Source organism: Octopus bimaculoides, chromosome 3 (genome assembly GCF_046866305.1).
Source record: "Octopus bimaculoides isolate indiv1 chromosome 3, ASM4686630v1, whole genome shotgun sequence".
NCBI lineage: Eukaryota > Metazoa > Mollusca > Cephalopoda > Octopoda > Octopodidae > Octopus > Octopus bimaculoides.
Window position 1 is genome coordinate 33,972,950 of NC_142930.1, and position 23,643 is coordinate 33,996,592.

Here is a 23,643-nt window from a genome sequence, read left to right on the forward strand (position 1 = left end):
CGGAAGATGGTTGTTAAATAATGACATATACAAATAAATTGCGTGTATACATATATATATTTATATGTATACACATTTCCATATCTATAAAAATACTAAGTATATATATATCTCTCTGTATATACATACTCAGACGTGTGTGTGTGTGCGCGCGCTGTCTGCACGGTAAGAATAATCTGGCTGGAACGAGTACTTGAGTACATATACACACACACGCACGTGCGTGAATAGCGGAGTTTTAATTTACGTCACCATTTAACAATATATTACCATCTAAAAATGATAGGATATAATTTCATTATAATATCTGTTTATATTTAGAAATGTAAAATATTTATATGCTTACAAATTCGAAAGACGGAACGAACAAACAATTTTGCAACAACTATAAAAACAAAAGTAATTTTAATGCTGTGAGATTGCGGAAGAAGCCGGGAATCACTGGCTGCTAACGATAAAAGACATGATCTAATTGGATGATTCAAAACGTAATTTTCGACGCGAATTTCAGTATTTTATTATGTATCTTTTAAAAATATTCTTTTAATTGTAAGTAACTATTGATTTAATCGATATTATTCTAACTAAACCAAGAAAAGAATTAGAAATTATTTCGATGTAGTAAGTTGCGAGGTGGGTGATATACTCTATCGTTTACGATCAACTAAAAAAATCAGGTTGCAACTGTTTTTCGATGACTTCGGTAAATTCCGTAACTAGGTTCGTTAAATTTTACAAAAATTATTTTACAATATTTTATTTTCTAATTTATTATTTCCAGTTTCTAACGTTATTTGAAAATCAAAGAAATATATTTCGTAAATTTATAAAGTTAATTTACATTCTTTTACTCGCCCGACGTTGATTACTCGTTCCTTTTCGTTGGATGCTAGTTCAAAGTGTGAACAGTGAAACATGGCGTGGTCTCCGGAAGAAAATGGACTGCGTCAAATTCTACAATTATTGAAAGAATCTCAGTCTCCTGATACAGCTGCACAGCGGGCAGTTCAACAAGTATCCTTTTAATCATTGTGTTTAATATAGTTTATTTTATTACAAATCATTAATTTATATTTCTCTATCTTTGATGAGATGAAAAGGGAGTAAGTTCTTACCCCACGTGTTTTAAAAGGATTAAGTTTTCTACATTATTTAAATTAATGTTTTTTGTTAAGCCTATCTAAATAATTGTTTTGTAACTCTACAAACCTTTGATTCTATGTAATTTTTCCCTCGCCTCCATTGAAGTCTCTTATTATAAGCGTCTACAAAGCAATGTGGCTTATGCCCTTAACAGCTGTTCACAGAAACTTGAGGAATTGAATACTTACCCTGACTTCAACAATTACCTCATTTTTGTGCTGACTAAATTAAAATCTGAAGGTAAGACTAGTTTTTAACCTTGCCACCATTTTCTCGACCTCCTGTCATGTTTCGCCGTTCAAAAATTCTTGAGATCTCGAGCAGCGAGTGGGTGAGTGAAAGGATAGGATTTAGAAAGAAAATGTTTCAGTATTTCCTTGCATATAAATCGAAGGAAGATGTATCACTCATTTCCCTTAGATATTACCTGCACGAAATCTATACGCATGTTCACTAATTTATATAATAAATGTCTAAAACTACTTGAAGTATTGAGTTCTTTATTAATTGGTGAATACACTTGTTCCCATGTACAGCCAAATCCTAAAAATATATATTTGTATATCTAGGCATTATGATATTAAAATCTTGAATATATCATTCTTACGTGTCAACCACTTAATATTAGTCGCCGGTTTTGTTCACAGTTCATCTTCATTTTGATCTTAAACGTTAAACAAGCGGAAACTACATTTCGCCCTTCAGATTACTGTTTCTATATTTGCGCTCACGTGAAGTTTGTTTAATCTAAATCTAATTAGATTGGATAGAATTGGTATTTAAAGATTAAAAATAATGGAAAAGATAATGGAAAGAACCATCAAAGTCAAATGACGCAGTAACAATATGTAATCTATTGTCACCCCTGAAGTGTTGCTTCTTTCAGTTACATGAACATGGATGAACCAATTGCCTGTGCTACATACATAAAACAGATCATTTCCTCTCTTATAACATAGTTTTCATAATAATTAATCAATTTATCGATCTCCAATTTTTTTTTGTTTTTGCTCATGTATTTTTCCGTGTATCTTTTTTTAATTTTTTGTCATCATTAATTTTCTTCGGTTTGTGTCTAAAAATAACACGAATATTTATTTTAATGGATGCAACCAAGGAGGGGCGAGCTGTCCAAATCCTACAAGTCGATGTTAATTATATGCGTACAGATAGTGAAATTACTTCCGTGATGGTTGCCAATAGTTACTTCCCCATTTCTCTTCAGACACCTATATGTAATATATAGGGCCATCGTCTCTGATCATTAGTACAGAAATAGAGTAGTCTGAAACCATGTTGAATGAATATATATATATATATATTATAATAGTGTGTGAGAGAGAAATATAGCGAACATTCTTAGGAATTCCCTCTCCAAATCTTTCGCTTTTTAATTCTTTTTTCAGCTAACATATTTAGGTTTGGTTCTTCTATGCAGTATACAACTCGATAATATTAAAAACCTTTAATTGTTTAATTTCACCTTTTCTGATTACCCACGTGTGTGTGTATATATATATATATATGTGTGTGTGTGTGAAACTACAGTAGTCGTGTTATATAATTGTCATTAGTCATTTGCTGATAGATAGACATTAGTCTTCGTCGCCGCTTTAGTTGTTCCCCTCCTCCTTTCGCCAGTAGTAATAATGAGGCTGGCCGTTGGAGGGGGGGGGGAGAAGGGGCTTCAGTCATTTGAACCGTCAAATGATGCTAAAATGCGTCCATCACCGATTCGGTTTATTACTTGTAGAATGATGCTTTTAGGAGGAAATCTGTCCAAAAATTCTTATGTAATAAGATGTGGTTGATTAGTGATCGAACATCCTGTTACTGCACCCACCTCTATAACGATGCATGTATTATGTATGTGTCTGTTAGTAAAACATGAATATAGTGTTTGCAAAGAACATGTCTTCAGGAGAAAAGGAACTACGCTGTTTGAATGAATGCTTCAGTTCCACATTTCTGTTACTTTTTTTTTTTTTTTTTTTGTAAAATATGATTTGCTCGTTACATTTTATTTACAACCTATACACATCCACTGTAATTTGTGTGATCTTTATACATTTCTAATCTACGTTCAACATTATCTGTGTAATTTTTGAATAAAAAAAATTTCCACTTTTGTCTGCATTTTGTTTTATAGTACTTTAGAAAATGGTATTTTACAGTTTCGTTTTGAAACTGTTATGTTATTTATATTTATTTTCACTTGTCTTGCTCTTTCCATATATTTTATGAGCTATGTATATGCACATGTATATACGAATATGCTTTTGTGCGTGTATGTATCTGTAAATCATTTAATGCCGTTCTTCCCTGCTGACATGGGTTGAACGATTCGACAGGATCTAAGTCGGTCTGCTTCGTTTTCCGTCTGTTATTGCATGGTTTCTACAACCGGATGCCCTTTCTAGCATCAACCATTTTACATAGTGTACTAGGTTGTTTTTTTTTTGTGGTGCTAACATTAGTGAGGTTGCTTTTTAGCTCGCAAGACTAACAAACCTTTTTGTCTGAGAGGTAGAACAGAAGATAGTGGTTGCTTTATACGGTGTGTAGAGAGGTTAATGTATGATGGGATGGGTGGGGTGACCAGATTGGCGTCAAAAAGAAAGGTAAATCTGTTGGTGATGAATTGCCAGAAAGTTCCTTCAAGTTGAATAGAAGAGTGCATGAAGACATGAAAATAAGCTGGATTGCAGATGGTCAGTTATATATAGATAAAGGTAGTGGCTGGTGAACAGAGGTGAATGATGGATGGCTGTCAGTTACTCAGGAAAGTGAGTGATGACTGGCAATGGAGAAATGTGATACGAAATGATTTGTCATAACTGGTTCTAATTTCATTATTTAGAGCAGAACAATACGGTAGATAATAAAAGGACATGAGGGGTGGGGTTAAAGGTTGCACAAGTGGAGGAAGGGTGAGAGATCGATAAAACGGGTGGAGAGTGATAGTAGTAAGGAAGGATGGATGTATCACTAACTGGTGGTGTATATTAGTACGCGTTTGTGTATATGTATAAATCAGTACGTGCGTATATGTCGTGCACGTGCGTGTGTGCATAATAGTAAGCGTGTATATTATTTATAAATACGTGTGTTTGTATAGGTACATGTGTGTCTGTGTACAGTTATTTTATTGCATATAAGCCTATCCCCGTGTGAAGCTCTTAGTTGACTGTCAGCTTTTGATATAATAAACATACGTTGTATACTGATGTATGTCTGTGTATCTGTATATTGTTAATATTTGCATATTTTTGTGTATGTGTGTTAATTCGTTCCTTCCTCTGCGAAAACTATATGTATTTTGTATGTTTCTTTAAATGGAGTTTTGATGGCTCGTTTTACGTCTATTTTTTTTTTTTTTACGGTAAGCATAAAGTTTAACATTGTGGCATTTTTCAACCGGATACCTTTCATGTCGTTAACCCATACCTGTTTTCAAGGAATTAATTTTCCACTTTGAAAGTGCTAAGCTATGATCTGACTTATTTGAAGTGAGGTGTCAGTAAATATCACGGTTTTTGCTCAGGGCTTTTCACACACACACACACACATGCTTTTGTGTTCTATGTACCAGTGGTCAACCTGAGGATTCAGTACAAGGGTCTCATCTAAGGCCTCTCTCTCTTACACACATAAACACACACAGACCTAATTGAACATTGGACAAGGTTTTGATGTGTAGTAAGAAGGGTAGAGATGGACTATATGTAATCTGAACCGCCCCCCCCCTTATTTATTAATTTTTTTTTGCGGAATCCCACGTTTTAGGCTATGGAGATTCCGATTCTGAAAAAAGATTTTTTGAAAAATTTCAATTCCCCCTCCCCACCAAGCAGGCTATTTACATGCTAGAAATAACAGCCAAATCTCACAAAACTAGTGTTAGGGTTGGGTTAGGGTTAGGTTTACCCGGTGGATCTATATAAAAACCGGGGGTGGGGGATCGAAATTTTGAAATTGAGATTTTTGAAAAACATTTTTCAGAATCGGAATCTCCATAGCTTAAAACGTGGGATTCCGTAAAAAAAGAAAATAAAACAAGGGGGGAAAGGTTCAGATTACATATAGTCCATCTGGACCGTAAGAAGTTTGCTTCCCAAGTGCATAGTTCTTGGTTTCAATCTCGCTTCATGGCACCTTGGGCAAGTGTCTTCACCCTGGGCTGACCTAAACTTTGATTAGATTTGGTAGATAGGAACTGAAAGAAGCCTGTTTGTGTGTATTATATATATCTCGTTATGCAAAAGTGTCGTAAGTTACTTCAAAAATAAATAGTGAAAAATCGCATTTGACTAAATTTGGATATACGACAGTTTAACAATAGCAACGATTTATATATATATATATATATATATATATAATCTTGCCTTGACATTGTTTGATAGTTGTAAACAAATGTCTCCGTTATGCAAGCAGTCTCCTTTCATTCCAAATCTTCTGGAGAAATGTTACTTAACTTGCAAACAGATGTGGGTTAGTGACAGGAAGGGCATCTGGCTGTAGAAAATCCATCTCAACAAAATTCCATCCAACCTGTGTGAGATGGACAGTGTGGCATTTTTCAACTGGATTCCTTTCATGTTGTTGACCCATACCTGTTTTTCAAGGAATTAATTTTCCACTTTGAAAGTGCGAAGCTATGATCTGATTTATTTGAAGTGAGGTGTCAGTAAATATTAGTTTTTGCTCAGGGCTTTTCACACATGCATATATATATGTATATATGTTTGTTTGTGAAAATATTCTTTTGTGTGTAACGTGTTTAACATTTATTTTTCAGTGCTAGAATAGATTGGATGAGGCATTATTTTACAGCTGGATGCTTTCATGTGACTAACTTGTAATGGTTTTCAAATGAGAGATTATTTTATTCTTCTTTTTGCTCTGAGGCAATTTGTTAACAAGGAATGTAAACATTGTCACTGATTTTTGATCAAATGGCTTCATGTGATGATGTTACAGAATGTAAACATTTACATATGCACACTCTCTCTCTACATGTGATAGTCTTCCGTACGGTTTCCATCTATCAATTCCATTCATTGGCCTTTAGTTAGCCATGCACAATTAATACAAATCCTGTTTTTCTGATTTGCTTGGCTGTTATGGTTATCTTTACTTCAGTTCTGGAAACTGTACTAGCACCTTCAAATATATAATTGAGTGCTGCCAATAAGTGTTGTAATTGGATATCAGTAATGTAAGCATTACTTTCTATTTGTAAGAGCATTTATACAGCTTGGTTTTTTTTTTAGAGCTGGATAATAATAGTAATATAAAGAAGAATGTGATGATATTTAGACTCTCAGCTAAAAGGATGAAAGATTGAGTGACGTGTTTTCAATTCTCCAACAAATTCAACCTGGCTATGTAAATGGCACCAGTTGCCATCCCCTAATCAATAGTCTGTGGAACTGACTGGTTATGCTTTAACAGTCGGCAAGGGGTGGGGAAAATAGTCATGCGGAACATTGATCTTTAAGATATTCTTTTGCAGAATTAAGGTGTTATCCTCTCTTTGCTTTATATCCTTTTTTCCAGTACTGGCATAACTTGAACCATCTTTGCAAATCATCTTCATTTCCTCTTAGATATTGACCAGCTTCTTCTCTGTCTATCCTATTATTGCAACTGGTCACCATAACTATGTAGTTCTTTTTTATACTTCTGTCAATGCTTTAAGTTACATATTTTGTTTACAAGAATTTGTTGTTACCTGCTGCTTGAAACTTGTTTGCATCCTGGTCTAATTCTAAATTGCCATATTTATCTTTTACACTCAGTATATTGTTTGTCCTCAAAGTTAATTTTAAAGTCAATAGCATGCACTATCCTCTAATAAAATAGTGTTTTTTTTTTTAAGATATATCTTTTTATACCTTCATCTAATATGAATCTCTTAGTGACCAGGCATTTACACAGAGACCAAATAACTTGTGTAACAATTGTTGATTGATGTAATTTATGGAGAATAGTCATTTTAGTACTGGTGCAGTGCTGTTTATCAAATTATGACTTGTTATATCTTATAGGGATAAATTAGTGATATGTTGAAATCTAATTGTAGGTCATTATTGAGATGGCTTGAGCAGCTTGGTTTTATGTCCAACTTCTAAAAAAAACTGGCCTCACACTTGAGTGGTTTGTTTATAAAAGCTAATGTAACTGGGTGAAATGAAATCAGTCACATAGTAAGTTTTGATTAAGTTTAAACAAAGTCCTCTAATCAGTTCTCTTTTTGAAACCTGTTGTTGAAGGTATGGATTAAGCTGGTATAATAACTCAATAGCCAGCTGTTTCAAAACTCATGAATGACTTGTTTTTCATTTGATGGAAGCTTTTTCAAATGCTACAACCATTGTGTTGTACTCTTAGGCAAAGCTCCTCCTGGATGTTATGCTGGATCAAGAGTGGAAAGGTTAAGAATGCCTATATCTAAGTATGTCTAGTTGTGTGCATGTATGTGTGTTCTCTTCTCTTTTCGATTGTTTACAGCCTTTCTGTAAGGATCTGTTTTCTAACAACAATACAAAAGCACCATCGTTTGAATGTGGATAAGAAAAACTGTCACCTGTCAAACTTGAGAAAAGTCTTGCATAGTTTTACTATCCACTAAAAGATTGTATTTGGAATGTCCATGTTAGCTGGTTGGTTTCTTTTTCTGAAAGCAATAGCTTTTCTAGATTGCCATTTAAGCATTTATTGACAGAACTAGGTGCCCCAATTATTGGTATAAATGTGAATTTATAATCTGGGTGTAGAAGTTTGAGGCTTCAAAGTTGTCTGTAGTTATATGTATGTATGCATAATTATATATACTCTTGGTTTAATGGCCATTTTTCCTTTCTTGTATGAGTCAGGTGAAATTTATTGTTGCAGATTTTCTACGACTGGGTACTTTTGTCACTTGCACTTTTTCCAAACAAATCAATATTTTCTCTAATCTTTTGAATATGAACAATACAATAATAAAAACATGTTTTTATGGAAGAGTGCAAAAAAATGACATTGCATGGTGACAACATTTGTTTAGAGTCAGCTACTATCATTTTTAACTCCCAATCCACTCACAAGCTTTTGGCTGGCCTGGGCTCTGTGTGTACTTATAGTTTTATGCAAGTCTATGTGTATACACTTATATATAATACCAAAACAGACTTGAAACCTGGGCAGCTCTCCAGTTTGCCAGCTCCTGTCAAGCCATCCAACCCATGTCAGCATGGAAAATGGATGCTAAATAATGATTTTTATATATATGATATACACACACTCATGAATGTGTGTGTGTACAAGTTGTGAAGTATGTGAAAATGTTTTACGTAATGCAAATATCTGATATAGAATTCAATACATTGAATAGAGTGGATAGATATGTTCTTTAAAAAGGAACAACTATTCTGGCTTCAGAAATTTTTCTTTATTACTTTTAAATTGTGAATAACTTGAATTAGCTGGTTTTATTTTCATTGTAAAATATTACTTGAAAATTTCACTGAACTGATTTTTCTTTTCATTTTTATGTTAGCTATACTATTTGGCAGGTATTCAACTGATTACTCTACAAATTTAGTTTATTTTTGGTAGATGTCTGCTCAAGTGCCCTCCCCCACCTCACTTAGACATACATCTGATTGTTACATGTATACACGTGCACTGGAAGATATGCTTTGGCTGAGAATAAGTCGATCACTTCCATTAACTGTTGTATCACTTGTCTTATGTACTATTCATCCTAAATTTCTGTATTTGTATTTACTTGTTTTTGCAAGGAATAGCCTTATTTATATATATAATCATTTAATGTGTATATTATATGCTGGCATGGGTTTAGTAGTTTGACAGGATCAGACTAGCCTGAGGGTTATATTAACAAAGTTTCTATGGCTGGGTACCCTTTCTAATGCTAATTACTTTACAAAGTGCACTGGGTGCTTTGTGGCACCAACACTATTGAGGTTATCAAGTAATTCATAAGTCTCCATGATAGAATGGGTGATGCAGTATTGAGAGAGATGGCTTGGCCAGGCATTGGAAGGCTAAAGTATTAGGGAGGGACAAGAAAAGGCGTCTTGCTGTAGGGGATTTACATGGCTACCCCAACAGGCAAGGAGAAAGGATGGAGATGAGGTACCATCACAATATGAGAAGGTTGATAAAGAGAGAATTGGGTATGGGTGAGTAAGTAGGTTTGTGAGTGTGAAAGGATATTGACAGATGGTAGAGATGAGGACAGAAGTGAAAGCAGCAAATGATGAACATTGGATGGAGGAACATGAGGAAAATAGTGAGTCATAGAGGAAGAGGTGAAAGGTGGTAATATTGATGTAGTGCTGACTTGGATTATTGAAGATTTTCTAGGAATAACGAATAAAAGGTTAAACTGATGTTATTTTGCTCTGAGGAATTTAAGATGGACTGCTCGTGGGAGCTCCTCTATGTTGGTGACCTTGTTCTTATAGCCAAATCACGACCAGAACTAGAGAAGAAATGTTGAACCTCATGGAAGCAATGACAAGTGACTGAGACCTTTGGCGATATGCTGTGCTTAAGAAGACCTGTCAAGCCAAGTGAGGTTGTAGTTGTGGTCAATGCCAGTGTTTTGTAACTGGCATCTGTGCTTGTAGCACATAAAAAGCACCCACTACACTCTTGGAGTGGTTGATGTTAAGAAGGTCATCCAGCTGTAGAAATCATACCAAATCAGAGTGAAACCTGGTGCATCACCCCAGCCTACTGTCCAACCCATGCCAGCATGGAAAAAGGACTTTAAATGATGATGATGTATATAGTACATAGTTTTACATTTGTTATACTAAATGTATGTATATTTGCAGAATTCTCAACACCTGCCCCCACCTCTGTATTCCCCTCTATCTCCCTCCCTTTTGCAAATCTACCTGCACACAATTTGTCCCTGTTGAATCTCTTCACAACATATCTTCCCCTTACCTATACATCTCTCCCTCTACTTGTGCCTACTTACTATATTCTCCTCCCTTCCATCTTCCACTCTCCTTTGTGAACCTACCTACCCGTTCACTTAATATCATCTCTGGTCCATTTCACTATATACACCTCTTTGTAATTTGGGTGTATGCCCTGTCACATTGCCATCTTCTTTCTCCAACTTAAGTAGCTATGTATCTCCTCTACTGCAATACACCTATTTCTGTCCTTCTATTCATACTCTAAATTCTCATCACATGACACAAAGTTGCTTCCCTCAGTACTACTCACCCTCTGATGAGGGGCTTTGTCTCGAATGTTATTTAGTGACCTCACTGTTGTTGGTGTCACATAAAAAGCACCCAGTACAGTCTGTAAAGTGGTTGGCATTAAGGAGGGCATCCAACCATACAAATCATGTCAAAGCAAACAGTAGAACTTGGTATAGTCTTCTGACTTGCCAGCTTCTGTGAAACTGTCCAACCCATACCGTCATGGAAGGAGGATGTTAGATGATGTATAGAACAACAGTTCTTTCATTATGCAAAACTTTTTAATGTTTTACAGTTCTGTGTTGAGTATCTCTGATGTCGATGTCCATTCATATATAAAAAAACAAACAAATTGCTCCATCCTACAGTGATGACATTTAAGATGTTTAAAACATATTTAGATGTCAAATTTAAACTTTACTTTTTCTTTTCTAGTGCAGGTTTTTTGAAACTCATTTACAATTTGTTTAAAACTCAGTTGCTTGTTTCTAGTAATCTGTAACTACTTAGCCTTTCTTTCAATATCCTTTTTTCCTTTATCTCTTCATTTCTATTGCTATTTATGAACATTGTCTTATAAATCGTCTGGTTAGGCCATGATTTAAATATTAAGTATGAAATTTAGTCTTTGCCAAATCTTGAGCTTTGTAAAATATGTCATTTTGCTGGTATTGTACTTTACTCACAAACAGTGTAATATAGCTTAACTTTGTTCTTGTATATATTCTTTTTTTTTACTTGTCCTACATATTCTTTTTTTTTTCTTTTGTAAACTATTTTCACAATCTCTGTGACCTTCATTTTTTTTGTTTTTGCTGATCTTTCTGATAACTTGCACACTTGTAATTTACTCTTCTTTTTATGTAGAGAACCAACTATGAAAAAAAATGAGGCTTCTCCAGCAATAATAGCCCCATCTTGGAGTGGGATCAGTCTAATACTTTGTTCAGTAGCACTACATATTTGGAAGAGTAGAGGATGCCCTGTGACTTTTGTCTGCCTGTCTAGATTAGTGCGATTACTGTTTAGCTTTAACTTTTTGCTTATAGGAATTTGTAAGAAGGGCTTTCCAGAAGGCAGTAGTTCTGAGGTGGAGGGATTGAGTAGTGTTAAGAGTGAATGTTAGATGATGAGATGCAGTAGGGATGATAGGGAAGGGAGTAGTATGTAAATTAGGTATTTTTCCTAATTGAGAAGAATGGAAGCTGTTGTAGTAGTAGTAGTAGTAGTAGTACTCCTGTGGACCAGGTGTATTCGAGATTCACTGAGAATTTTCTATAATCATCCAGAGACTTTTTTTGTGTTAGGATGTTATTGTGCTTGATAAGAGGTCAGCAACTGGCCAAGGAATCTTAATCATTAAGTGATATGATTTTATATGATAGTAATCCTATAGTGAGACCTAGTGTTTGGAGGAATTTTGAGAAGTTGAGTTGTGTAATACTTTCCTTGGTATGTTTAGTAATTGTCTTGGTATTGTAGGTGGTCACACCTCAGAAAAATTTGAGATGCATTATAGAAGCTTGTCATGAATTTTCTATATTAAGTGTTAAGCACTGAATGTGATAGTTTGAGTGAGATGTTAAAACATGAAGTCGTTTTGCTAATGTGTGTGATGTGAGTTGTTAGGTGTAACCTCACACTTTATGGATATTTGAAGTAAAAGGATATGTGTAGAGAGGATGAATAACAGGTTGTTTATTCAGTGGTGACTTAATTTGTAGAAGCAGGATATACATCTGTGAACTTACGCAGGTGTTTATATTTAGATCAGAAAGCACTTTTATGTTGTTCAGTATTGTTTCTATATTCTGGTGGAGGAGGATTATTACTCTTTTTGTATTAGAGAGACTGAAGATGTAAAATTGGTTCTGTTAAGTTAAAAACATAGTCAATGCAACATAGTTTTCAAAAATACAGAAATCTACACTACTGTTTAGTGGGATTTGTTTAGCATCAGGTTATTCTTGATTGAACAGACATCAATCATTCAAGCTGTGGCTTTCTCCTTTTTAGTGTATCTAAGACTACATTAGTCAGTGTCTCTTTTTTTCTTATTTTGAAAATAGTATGGTGTGATGTAAGATTTTACTTTCAGCAGGTTAGGTGATCATAAAGAGGCTCCTTCATTGGGTTGAAGTATTAAAAGTTTGGGATAATGATGGATCATTCTTTGCTGGGAACTAGTGCAAGGTATTAACCAGCAGATATACTAATGCCTACTTGCTTTAGATTCAAATAGTTCTCAAGATTTTTGCCTTGATGTTTAGCATGCTAGTGTGTCAAAGACACTGCTGATGTGTTAGGTAAGCAAAAATTTAATCAGTAGAAGACGTTTTGGAATTCTAATTAGAATTGCTTAGGCACGAGGTTTAGATATTCTAAGATATGCCATTACTTTAGACCTGAATGTGACTGGATGATGGTAAATCAGAAGTCTCTAGTTTTTTGTTTTTTTTTCTTTAACCATAATGCTGCATAATTAATCCTTTTGCATTCAAATTTCTTTGTCAAATGCAGTGCTTATTTATTCACACTGATATGAATTAGTCATGCATTACCTTGTAGCTTTGAAATTTCAATGACCTGATTGTTTATCTTTAGAATAATATTGTAGGTTAAGTGTAAGAGGCCGGATCTGGCCAGTTTGGAGATAAAACAGGTAAATTATTTTGGCCAGATATGGCCAGTTTAAATGCTTAAGAGTTAAATACTAAATCAAAGAAGCAACTGGATGTACAGTAGTTAATCTAAAAGATGTAGAATTGCCATTTCTGAACATTAGGCAAATTTGGCAGTTATGGGAATAAAGTAAAAGGGCTCATGTTAACCAGTAGAGTGGGCAAGGGAAGATTTGTTTGTTAGAAATTGAGTGGCAGATTTATGGAAGTGTTTGTCTTGGCAGGAGAAGCACTGTTAATAGAACAAACCATCCAAGTTGAAGAGAGATAGAAAGAATTGTTTATTCATTAATGTTTGGCAAGAGACCAGAATGATTGGCTACAGTTGAGAAGAATAGTATTTTGGCAGTATAGTTAAAATAAATTTTGTCTTAGAATGACCTTTATAAGCAATTTGCCTGAAATAAACAATTGATGCTAAAGTGCCACTAGGAGTGTTTTCTTTTTCTCAGTCTTTGATTACCATTTTTTGTGTGTCCCCACAGTGAAATAGAAGTATTTGCATTTGTATGTAAGCTACTTTAAAGTATTGAGTTCTTGGTTTTTCAAATAATTGGAAATAAATTTGGTCATTACATGGAGAATTATACTTTGTTACACAGGTGATAGTGGGGGGTCAACTGTTGGTAAAAACCGAATGATAATTTGTGTAAAATTAGTGGAAGTTCAACTAATTGGCAAATATAAATAGCTAGTGTTTGAAGTGCTAATGAAAGTTCAGCATAGTTGTATTGTATGTAAATAGTGGTTATTGGAGGTTTTGAATTAAAAACTGGTTGAATTTCACATTATTGATACATGTTGATTAAAGATAAAAGATGCTTCAGTTTTCATTCCAATTACACACTCAGATTCTGGCTCAGTAGAAGAAATGGAGTGATAAGTAAGAAGTAGACAATGATTTGGATCTGGTGGATTGGAATTAGGGACATAGTGTTGCTCTGTGATTAAAGGCTTTCTAGTTGTGACCATCTCAATTGAAGGACTATCTAGAACTACAATATCTTATGTCTTTTTTTTTTATTGTTTTTAGACAAATATTATTTAGGAGTCCTTTCAAGTGTTTGGTTTCACAGAGACAGTGACCAAGACCATTGGCATTATGTTGTGCTTGAGAAGACCCATCAAACTGGGCAAAATTGCAGTTGTGGCAGATACCAGTGTCACGCAAATAGAACCCATGCTGGTGGCATGTAAAAGCACTCATTACACTCTTGGAGTGGTTGGCTTTAGGAAGGGCATCCAGCCATAGAAAACCATGCCAAATCAGACTGGAGTCTGGTGCAGCCTTCCAGTTTGCCAGCCCAGTCAAACCATCCAACCCATGCCAGCATGAACAACTGACGTTAAATGATGATGATATTTGTTTTCCTTGGTAGATTTTGACTGACTTGCACGTTCTTTCCGGTGGTGTCTGCCACTGTCAAAATCAAGAGATTAGACTCTTTTAAGAAAGTAGTTGCAAATTGTTTGGTTTGGATATTTGTGAAATTATTCTACATAATCGGTTCAGATATCTCTTTTTCTATCCATTATCTGAATGAATTATATCATGGACATAAAATGATGTTTAACATATTCAAACGTGTTTTTATACTCCCCCACCCCATTGTTCCCTGTGTGTTGGTCCCATTGCACCTCCAACAGCATATAGTTCTCTCTCTCTCTCTTTGACTGGTTCTCTTTCTCTCTAACCTTCCTCTCCTTCATTGTTCTACAAAGGTAGCCAAATGTCTCTATAGTAAGACAACTGTCTCTGCCCCTCTATTATATTCTCATCTCACCTCTGGCACACAGCCACTTCTCTCAGCTGAGAGGTTTTTGACTTGCAAGTTACTTGGCAACCCCACTGATGCTACTGCCACGTACAAAGCATCAGTGCTGGTGCCTTATAAAAGAAAAAAAAAAACCTAGTGCAACTCTCTGGCTTGCTAGCTCCTGTCAAACCATTCAACTCATGCCAGCATAGATAATGAACATTAAATGGAGATATGTTTTAGTACATTAAATATGATTTAATGTTAGCTTTTTTCCAAGCTTGCATGGATTTGATGTGTCATCTTGTACAGTGTCTCATCATTTATTAGTCATTTGTCATCTCCTTTAGCAATTATTTATACTTTTTGTTTTACATTCACTTAGATTCCAACAGTTGTTAGTTATCATATTCATGAGAATTTTTAGTTTCATTTATTAACAAGAATTATTTTAAGAGAGAAAATAATGAATTCAATGTCAGTTCTGACTAAGGAAATGGCAGTGTTATTTCTTAAAATATATTAGTCTTAATTATCTATATTGGGACTTGTTATCCAAAGATTGTGTTATGAAAGTTTACATGTGCATTTATTACAATTTTAATAAAATATTAGTCATTTATTTTTCAGTTTTAAATAATTGCTGTTAGCTTCTTTTAAAGTAAGTTTGCTGGAGTAGTATTAAACTGTCAATTAACAATGTGTGATGTGATGAAAATATTAAAATCATGTTAATTTGTTTGTATGAATTTTTAATGAATAATTTTTTTTTTTTTGCATTCAGACTATTGAATAATCTATAGCATAGTTTTTCAGCAAGTCAGAAGTTGTAAAATATTGAAAAACAGTTTTTATATTAAAAAAGTTATCTTCATTCAATGGTTTCTAGACTAGTTGTATAGCCCTAATCAAGCATATTTGTGGCACGTAAATAATTAGCCTGTTGACTAGGTGCAATCTGTATGCCATACCTCTATCTAACTGAGGATAATATAGCAAATTCTGGTATACAGTGGTTAATTTATGTAATACAGTTTTGTAGTCGAGGTGTGTTGTGATTATCTCTATTGTTTTTGTATGTCTAGTTTCTGATGGTCGACTCAGTCATGATGTGACAGCTGTTGTTGCTTTTCTGTACTTATTTGTGTTGCGCATCCCGGTGCTAGTGATGTTATTGATGCTATTTTTAATTGTATGGGCTGAGTAGTGAAGTTAATGTGGTTTTTGTTTGGTGATGAGTGTGCACACAGTGGCAGAGAGTATGGAAGTTGGAGCGTGATGCAATAAACTGCCTTTTGCATGTTCAGGTGATCTATAGGTGCAGTCAATATGCAGTCTGAGAATGCAGAAGTGCAATGTATTTCCAGTAATTTGATTTGGTGTAGTAAGATTAGAAAATCTCAAATGGATAGAATAGTGTTTGGACACTAATTTTGTGGCTTTTTTTGTTTTGGCTGAATGTGTTTTTGTGATTACTTTAGGGATGTTTTTACTTCCTATGCTACATGATTTGAGAAGTTATAGCGGTGCTGAATGTAATAATTCCTAATATTCTTGTCTTTTGGGTGTATGTCGTTTGTTGAGTGGATTATAATTGAATTTCTGATGTTGCTGGTAAGGAGGAAGATGATGGATTTAGTAATTATTTAATGAAAGGAGATGTGACCAGTGGCATTTGAATATGAGCCAGTGTACTTTTTTGAAACATTGAATTGTTAGTTTAGCTGATAAGATATTACAGATTCTGAATATGTTGGTGTAAGTTAGCAAATTTCTTTTCAGTTTTATACCTTTCATTTAAATGTTCGTTTGTGTCAGATTTATAACCTAAGTGAGTTCCTCCTATCTCTTATTGTAGGGGACTATAACAACATAGCAACATTTCCAGCTTCTTTATATTCCAAATCTGTAAATTTTCTTAAAAAAGTGTTGTTGTTTTTTTTATTTACCTTGTTAAATTTAAAGCTGAGTTCAATTTATGATATCTTGATATTCTAATTCTATTCAATTATTTTTATTGCAGATGATCCAACTCGGTCACTCAGTGGTCTCATCCTCAAAAACAATGTTCGAGCTCACTTTGAGAAATTCCCTTCAGAAGTCACTAATTTCATCAAATCAGAATGTTTACAGAGTATTGGCGATTCTTCTCCGTTAATTCGGGCCACAATTGGCATTCTGATCACAACTATAGTGGCGAAAGGGGAGTTGAGAAACTGGCCAGAACTGTTACCCAGTCTTTGTCAATGCCTAGACTCAGAAGATTACAGTGTTTGTGAGGTAATACTCTCAAAGTATATAACTGTTACAGGAGGTTTAACAAATTCCTTTCAATATTTTCCTTTAGATAATTTATGCTACTAATTAACCTCATGTTTTATCTGTTACTGAGTATTTCCCATTCATAACCAGTGGATATTTCTAGTTTAACTAGTGAGAGAGATTGGCTTGCTCAGTTTCACAGACTGGGACACACACTACTGTTGTTTTTCTTTAAAGAAAAAGCTAAATAGAATAGCAACAATCATTTCTAAATTTTATTTCAGGGTGCTTTTGGTGCAATGCAGAAGATCTGTGAAGATTCTACTGAAGCACTTGACAGTGATCTTGTAAATCGACCGCTTAATATACTTATACCAAAGTTTCTTCACTTTTTTAAACACAACAGTGCAAAAATTCGGTAAGTTTTCAAAAAATATCTTTCCTTTTGTTTTCATGTTCTCGCATATTGAAACTATTTGTTTACCATCTATTCTTCAAAGACAAGTTGCTTCTAATGTAGTCTTTTACACTAAGTTTAAGTGAACAGTAATTTCTCAGAGAATTTTAGGTTATTTCTTTTCTTAAATCTTAATAGAAGGCTGTAAACTTAAATTTGCAAAGTTTTAAAAGTTTACTGCTGGCTTACTATTTCAAACATTTTCCATTATAATGACATTGAACTAATATTTTAGATAGCATGTCTGACACAAGAAATAATCAATTTGTATTAGCTAGTGGTTTTTTTTTTTTTTTTTTTTGCTATCATTTTCACGGGTTTCACATTTGTTTAGTTTTAAATAATCACCTTTGTTCTTTATAAAATTTGATGTGACACAAAGCTGATCGTAAAATGTGTCTTATTGAGACTTGTTTCTATGTATTTTTTTTCCACTGGTTTTAAGCCATCTGGCAGTGACCATACAGGGTCTCTGTCACCATTTTATTCTTTTTATTGCATTTTTAAAGTTTGTGAACAACTAAGGTGCATTTCAATTGAAAGTTAATTTATTTCCACTAAATGAAAAAGACAATTTAAAATTTTCTGACCATTTAAGTAATACACTTTTTTTTTCAGTTCACATGCCATTGCTTGTGTCAACCAGTTCATCATAAGTCGGACTCAGGCCTTGATGATGCACATTGATTCCTTTATTGAAGTAGGTTGGCCTTTTAACTAATTTTGTTTACAATAACTGCAGACATCTATTTCATTTTTAACCTTTTTGATACCAACCTGCTTGAGACTATCCCTGCTTTTATGTTAAAAGCTTTGAAGAAATATACAATTAAAAACTTCCATCAAAATTGCATGCTTATGTTTTAAACACCAGCTCAATAGCAATGTTATTTTGCTAAATTTTTCATCATTTTTAGAATTAAAACACATGAAGTGTATTTCAATAGAAATTTGGTAACAAATATGTTAACACCTTATAAATTGTTTTTATTTATTATTAGTAAACTTGTGCTCATTATACAACCTAATGAAAGCTTTAAACTCTGAATTCTAATATTGTAAACTATTACAATGTATGTAACTGTCTAAATGGTCGGGCTTTTATCTGGGCATATTTAGCAAATTTAGGGTTTCATAAGTAATTCTCTCAGTTTTAAGATTTATGTGAAATTTTCAACAATCAGAATGCTATTAACTAGCTGTAAGAATCATGATCTTTCTTGAAATTGTAAGAATTTCAAAATTGCAGAGATCATTAGTCATGTAACAGTGTTTTTTTTTTTGTGGTTTCCTTGTTCTTTTCCAATAATGCTAACATGAAAAAATATATTTGACATCTCTGATAAATATGTTTTCTCTTAACCTTTTCATTATCATTTGATTACAACTTCAAAGTTGTTGTTCAAAGTTCTTAGTTGAATATTGATTAGTTGCTAATAAAATGGTTTAATCCATTTGATACCAACCTGTTTGTGGTTGATACTTGCTCTGGTCCTGTAATAAAACATATTTAATGAAACCTTAAAACAAATGTCATTTATCTAATCCCTTCAAATTATTGAAATACACAGGCAGTGCATTTCATTACAAATATTGTGAAAGCATGAAAAAATAACTTTACAAAATAGATTTGAAAATATTTCTTTACATTGACTCATTAACTGATCAAGGTGTTTAGAAAAGCAAAACCACTATAATTCCATCTAATATTCATAATTTCTGTCCTTTTAACTTGATACTTGTTCTGTCATTTTTAGTTTTGGTTTTGTTTTTCAATGAAAGAATTGTATCTAAATCATTACTATCAGTTCTTAGTGTAATAAAATATTTTGATATTTTGTAGAATCTCTTTTACTTGGCAAGTGATGAAGATACTGAGGTTCGTAAGAATGTTTGCCGTGCTCTGGTGATGCTTGTTGAAGTGAGAATGGATCGCTTAATACCCCACATAAATGACATCATTGGAGTAAGTATTATGATTTTGTTGCCTTACACTTGGCTGGTTCTTGAAATTTTGCCAGACAGGGAAGAAAAAGGTGCATGTAATTGTCATATCTTTGTATTTGATTGCAGTATATGATGTTACGCACTCAAGATGATGATGATGCAGTTTCCCTGGAAGCTTGTGAGTTTTGGCTTTCTCTTGCTGAACAACCAATTTGTAAAGATGTTTTGGCTCCTCATATTATGAGGCTAGTTCCTATTTTAGTGAAAGGAATGAAATATTCTGAAATTGATATTATTTTATTAAAGGTTAGTTATTATTTACTGTTAAATGATCAAATACTATTGAGTTTTATATGCTTAATTTGTTTCAATGTAATGAATTTATCCTATGGTCATTGTTTTGTGTGCAGGGTGATGTTGAAGAAGATGCTACTGTCCCTGATAAAGAATCTGATATAAAACCTAGATTTCACCGATCTAGGACTCACAGCCAAAAACATCAAGAAGGAGAAGAGGTTTGTATACTACTTTTGTGCAAATAATAGTTTCCTTAATAGAAAAGTTTCATTGTAGTATGTAAAGAGATTCAATTCTTTGGTACACATTACATTTTTGTTTCACTCTATGAAAATGCCATTTATACCTTTATTCTTAGGGGAATTGATTCAGAATTGGTTTAACTCTTTCAGAACTATTTCTTAATTTTGTGTTTCACTTTTAATTTCAATATAATCAGATTTTGGAAAAAGTTTAATAAAATATTTGTATCGTATTCTATTTGTACATTAGATTGTTGACCTACTAAAATTTCATTTTATGAAATTTTGACATTTTACTTTAAATATGAACACTTTCATATGAGTGATCTGATGTGGTTTAATATTATTAGGGTTAAATGTATTAAACAGTATGACTGAAAATTAGGGATATATAGGTGATTATATGAAAGAGCATTGTTCTATTGCCTAATATTGAGTACTTTTATATTATAGGATGGGGAATATTCTGATGAAGGTTTTGATGATGACGACAGTCTGTCTGATTGGAACTTACGTAAGTCTTTTATTTTGTATTCGAGAGACATTGCACTATTTTCCACTTTTAAACTTTTTTTTTTTTTGTTGATAATGATCGTTACCAGCGTCACTTCCTGGCACTTGTGCCGATGGCACGTGAAAAGACATTTGAGCGAGGTTGTTGCCAGTGCTGCTGGACTAGCTCCTGTGCAGGTGGCACGTAAAAAACACCATTTTGAGCATGGCTGTTGCCAGTACTGCTTGACTGACCCTTAAGCCAGCGGCATGTAAAAGCACCAACTACACTCTCGGAGTGGTTGGCGTTAGGAAGGGCATTCAGCTGTAGAAACTCTGCCAGATCAGATTGGAGCCTGGTGCAGCCATCCGGTTCACCAGTCCTCAGTCAAATCGTCTAACGCATGGAAAGTGGACATTAAACAATGATGAATGATCTTTCCATAGCTATTTATAGAGGAAAGTTTTTACTGGCTGTTTTGTTGTACTTAAGTCATATATTAAAGTGATAATTGTATTTAAATTATGATAAACATTTTGTGTGAGAGTGGCTATGTTACATGGTAGTGAGTCATGGGCTCTGACTGCGGAGGACATGTAGGCTGGAGAGGAATGAAGATAGTATGCTCCATTGGATTTGCAACATCAGTGTACATGACTGACAAAGCACAACTGTATTGAGAGAAAAGTTTGGCATAAGAGGGATTAAATGTGGTACGCAGGAGAGGAGACTGCATTGGTTTGGACATGTGATGTGTATGAGTGAAGACAGCTGTATACAGAAGTGCCTGTTGCTGAAAGTGGACGGTACCTGTGGGAGAGGGAGACCCGGGAAGACATGGGATAAAGCGGTGAGGACTGATCTTAGGATATTGGAGTTCATGGAGGAAATGACAGTGGACCAAGAAGTTTGGTGATATGCGGTCCTAGAGAAGACCCTTCCACAAAACTGTGTGCTAGAAGAGTTGTGTCGCACCACATGTAACAACACACTTTTCACCCTCTCTACCCTAAGAAATCAAATTACAACTCCTCTCCTAACTGCATCTTTCTCTTCCTCACATTTCCTCTTCATAAATTATGATTGTTTTCCAATCCCTTTTCTTGCCCTCACTGCTGTGCTCACCACACACCCGCACACTATTTTTCTAATCATGTGTCTACCTTAGCACTACGTCATCTCTCTTCTACTCTCTTACACTTTTGCTGTTTCTTACTCTCTCTCCTTCCTTTGTTTTTCTTGACTAGGTAACCAAGTATCACATTAACATCAGCACACTTGTTTCTGGCTTCTTTCTGGTTCCTCTCTTTCTCTCTCATTGGGTAACCATGTACCTCTTCTATAGCAAGACACCTATTTCTGCCTCTGTATTTCTGTTACACTGTAACCTTTTATTTGATATTATATCATCTCCTCTAATGCCCCCTCTGTTGTGGCAAAGACACCTGCTTCTGTCTTTCTGTCTCTTTTTCACACTCTTACCTTTCGTCCTTTAACACAAGTTCCCCTCCTCAAATGCCCTGCCCCTCTCATAATTCCTTGTCTTGTGAGTTACTTGGTTACCCTTCCATTGCTGCTGCCACGTTAAAAGCATCCAGTCCACACTGTAACGTGGTTGACATTTAGAAGGGCATCCAGCTTTAAAAAAATCTTGCCAAAACTAAGTTTGCATGTACTAGTGCCACGTAAAAAGCACTGATTCCACTCTGTGGAGTGGTTGGTGTTAGGAAGGGCATCTGGCTGTAAAATCCCTGCCAAAACAGCCTAGGGTAGTTTTTCTACCTGGTTGGCTCCTATCAACTGTCCTACCCATGTATGCATGGAAGATGGATGTTAAATGATGATGATATTATTCAAAAAAAATGGTGGTAAAAGTTGGTAGAAGTATTAACCTTTAATCATTTCCAACAGCTTTAATAAATTTAATGTCTTATGTTTATAGGTAAATGTTCTGCTGCCGCTTTGGATGTTCTTGCTAATGTATTCCGTGATGAACTGCTGCCAATTCTATTACCAATCCTGAAAGAAACTTTATTTCATGAAGACTGGGACATTAAGGAATCTGGTATTTTAGTGCTTGGCGCCATTGCTGAAGGCTGCATGACAGGGATGGTTCCTCATTTACCTGAACTTATTCCTTACTTGATCAATTGTTTAGCAGATAAGAAAGCATTAGTCAGATCCATTACCTGTTGGACACTTAGTCGATATGCACATTGGGTTGTTGGACAACAACATGAACTTTATTTAAAACCTTTGATGACTGAAGTAAGTAGTTATAATTTACAGTACTAATACCTTAATTTGCAACATATCTTTTGCTTTTGAAGAATTTCAAAACATATTTTGTATTTTCCATCCATCAATTAGATTTCTTTTAAATATGCATTAATAGAGTGAAAAGAAAATCAAAGATAATCAGTTTACTATTTCAACCTCTAAAACATCATTTACATTTGACAGATATTTGTCCTCATCTTGTTTGTTACCACATTTTGGCTGATATACCCTCCAGCCTTCGTCAGGTGTCTTCGCGAAATTTCAAACCTGGGTTCTCATTCCTAATTCTTTCATGTATGACTTTTCTAGATCTTGTTGGATTCTCTTTCTATCATCATCTCTGGTTATTTTCCTAAGTAATAAAGATAGCCTTTCTTTGATTTTTGTCATTTAGTTCTTTTTTTCCAATGGTTGTAATAGATCCTCTCACAGACGAGGGCATGTCCTGCCCTTTCCGTTATTCTTCTCGCTTTATATGAATCCACTGGTGTCATATTCAAGCCAGGTGGTATTAGCTTTGAGTCTCTACATCTACACAAGAAAGTTAGATGGTTGGAAAGACTAGCTAGTTTTTTTGTGGAGTTTCTCTATATGTCTCCATTGAAGTCTAATGTCTGCTTTGTACCGATTATATAATACAGTTCATGGATATTTGTCCTCATCTTGTTTGTTGTTGACACAACGTTTCAGCTCATATATCCTCCAGCCTTCATCAGGTGTCTTGGGGAAATTTCGAACCTGGGTTCTCATTCCTAAGGTATTTTTCGATATTATTATTATTCAGGTCACTGCTTGGAACTGAACTTGTAATCTTGGTGTTAGTAGACCGCACTCTTAACCATTACGCC

The 23,643-nt window shown here is 34.4% G+C and overlaps 1 protein-coding gene across 2 annotated transcripts in view; it reads left to right on the top strand.

Moving 5' to 3' along the window:
* The first annotated feature begins 896 nt into the window (after window positions 1-896).
* The window catches only part of LOC106870927 (transportin-1), a 55,505-nt gene continuing 32,758 nt past the window's right edge, over window positions 897-23,643 (top strand). For both annotated transcript variants that reach the window (XR_016241008.1, XM_014917164.3), the window contains exons 1-10: window positions 897-1,014; window positions 1,308-1,383; window positions 16,841-17,097; window positions 17,364-17,497; window positions 18,155-18,236; window positions 19,380-19,502; window positions 19,610-19,789; window positions 19,894-19,998; window positions 20,476-20,536; window positions 22,458-22,783. Coding sequence is in view for 1 of the 2 variants with exons in the window: in XM_014917164.3 (XP_014772650.1) it covers window positions 916-1,014; window positions 1,308-1,383; window positions 16,841-17,097; window positions 17,364-17,497; window positions 18,155-18,236; window positions 19,380-19,502; window positions 19,610-19,789; window positions 19,894-19,998; window positions 20,476-20,536; window positions 22,458-22,783 (1,443 nt within the window). In the remaining variant the exon portion in view is untranslated. The remainder of the gene's footprint in view (window positions 1,015-1,307; window positions 1,384-16,840; window positions 17,098-17,363; window positions 17,498-18,154; window positions 18,237-19,379; window positions 19,503-19,609; window positions 19,790-19,893; window positions 19,999-20,475; window positions 20,537-22,457; window positions 22,784-23,643) is intronic.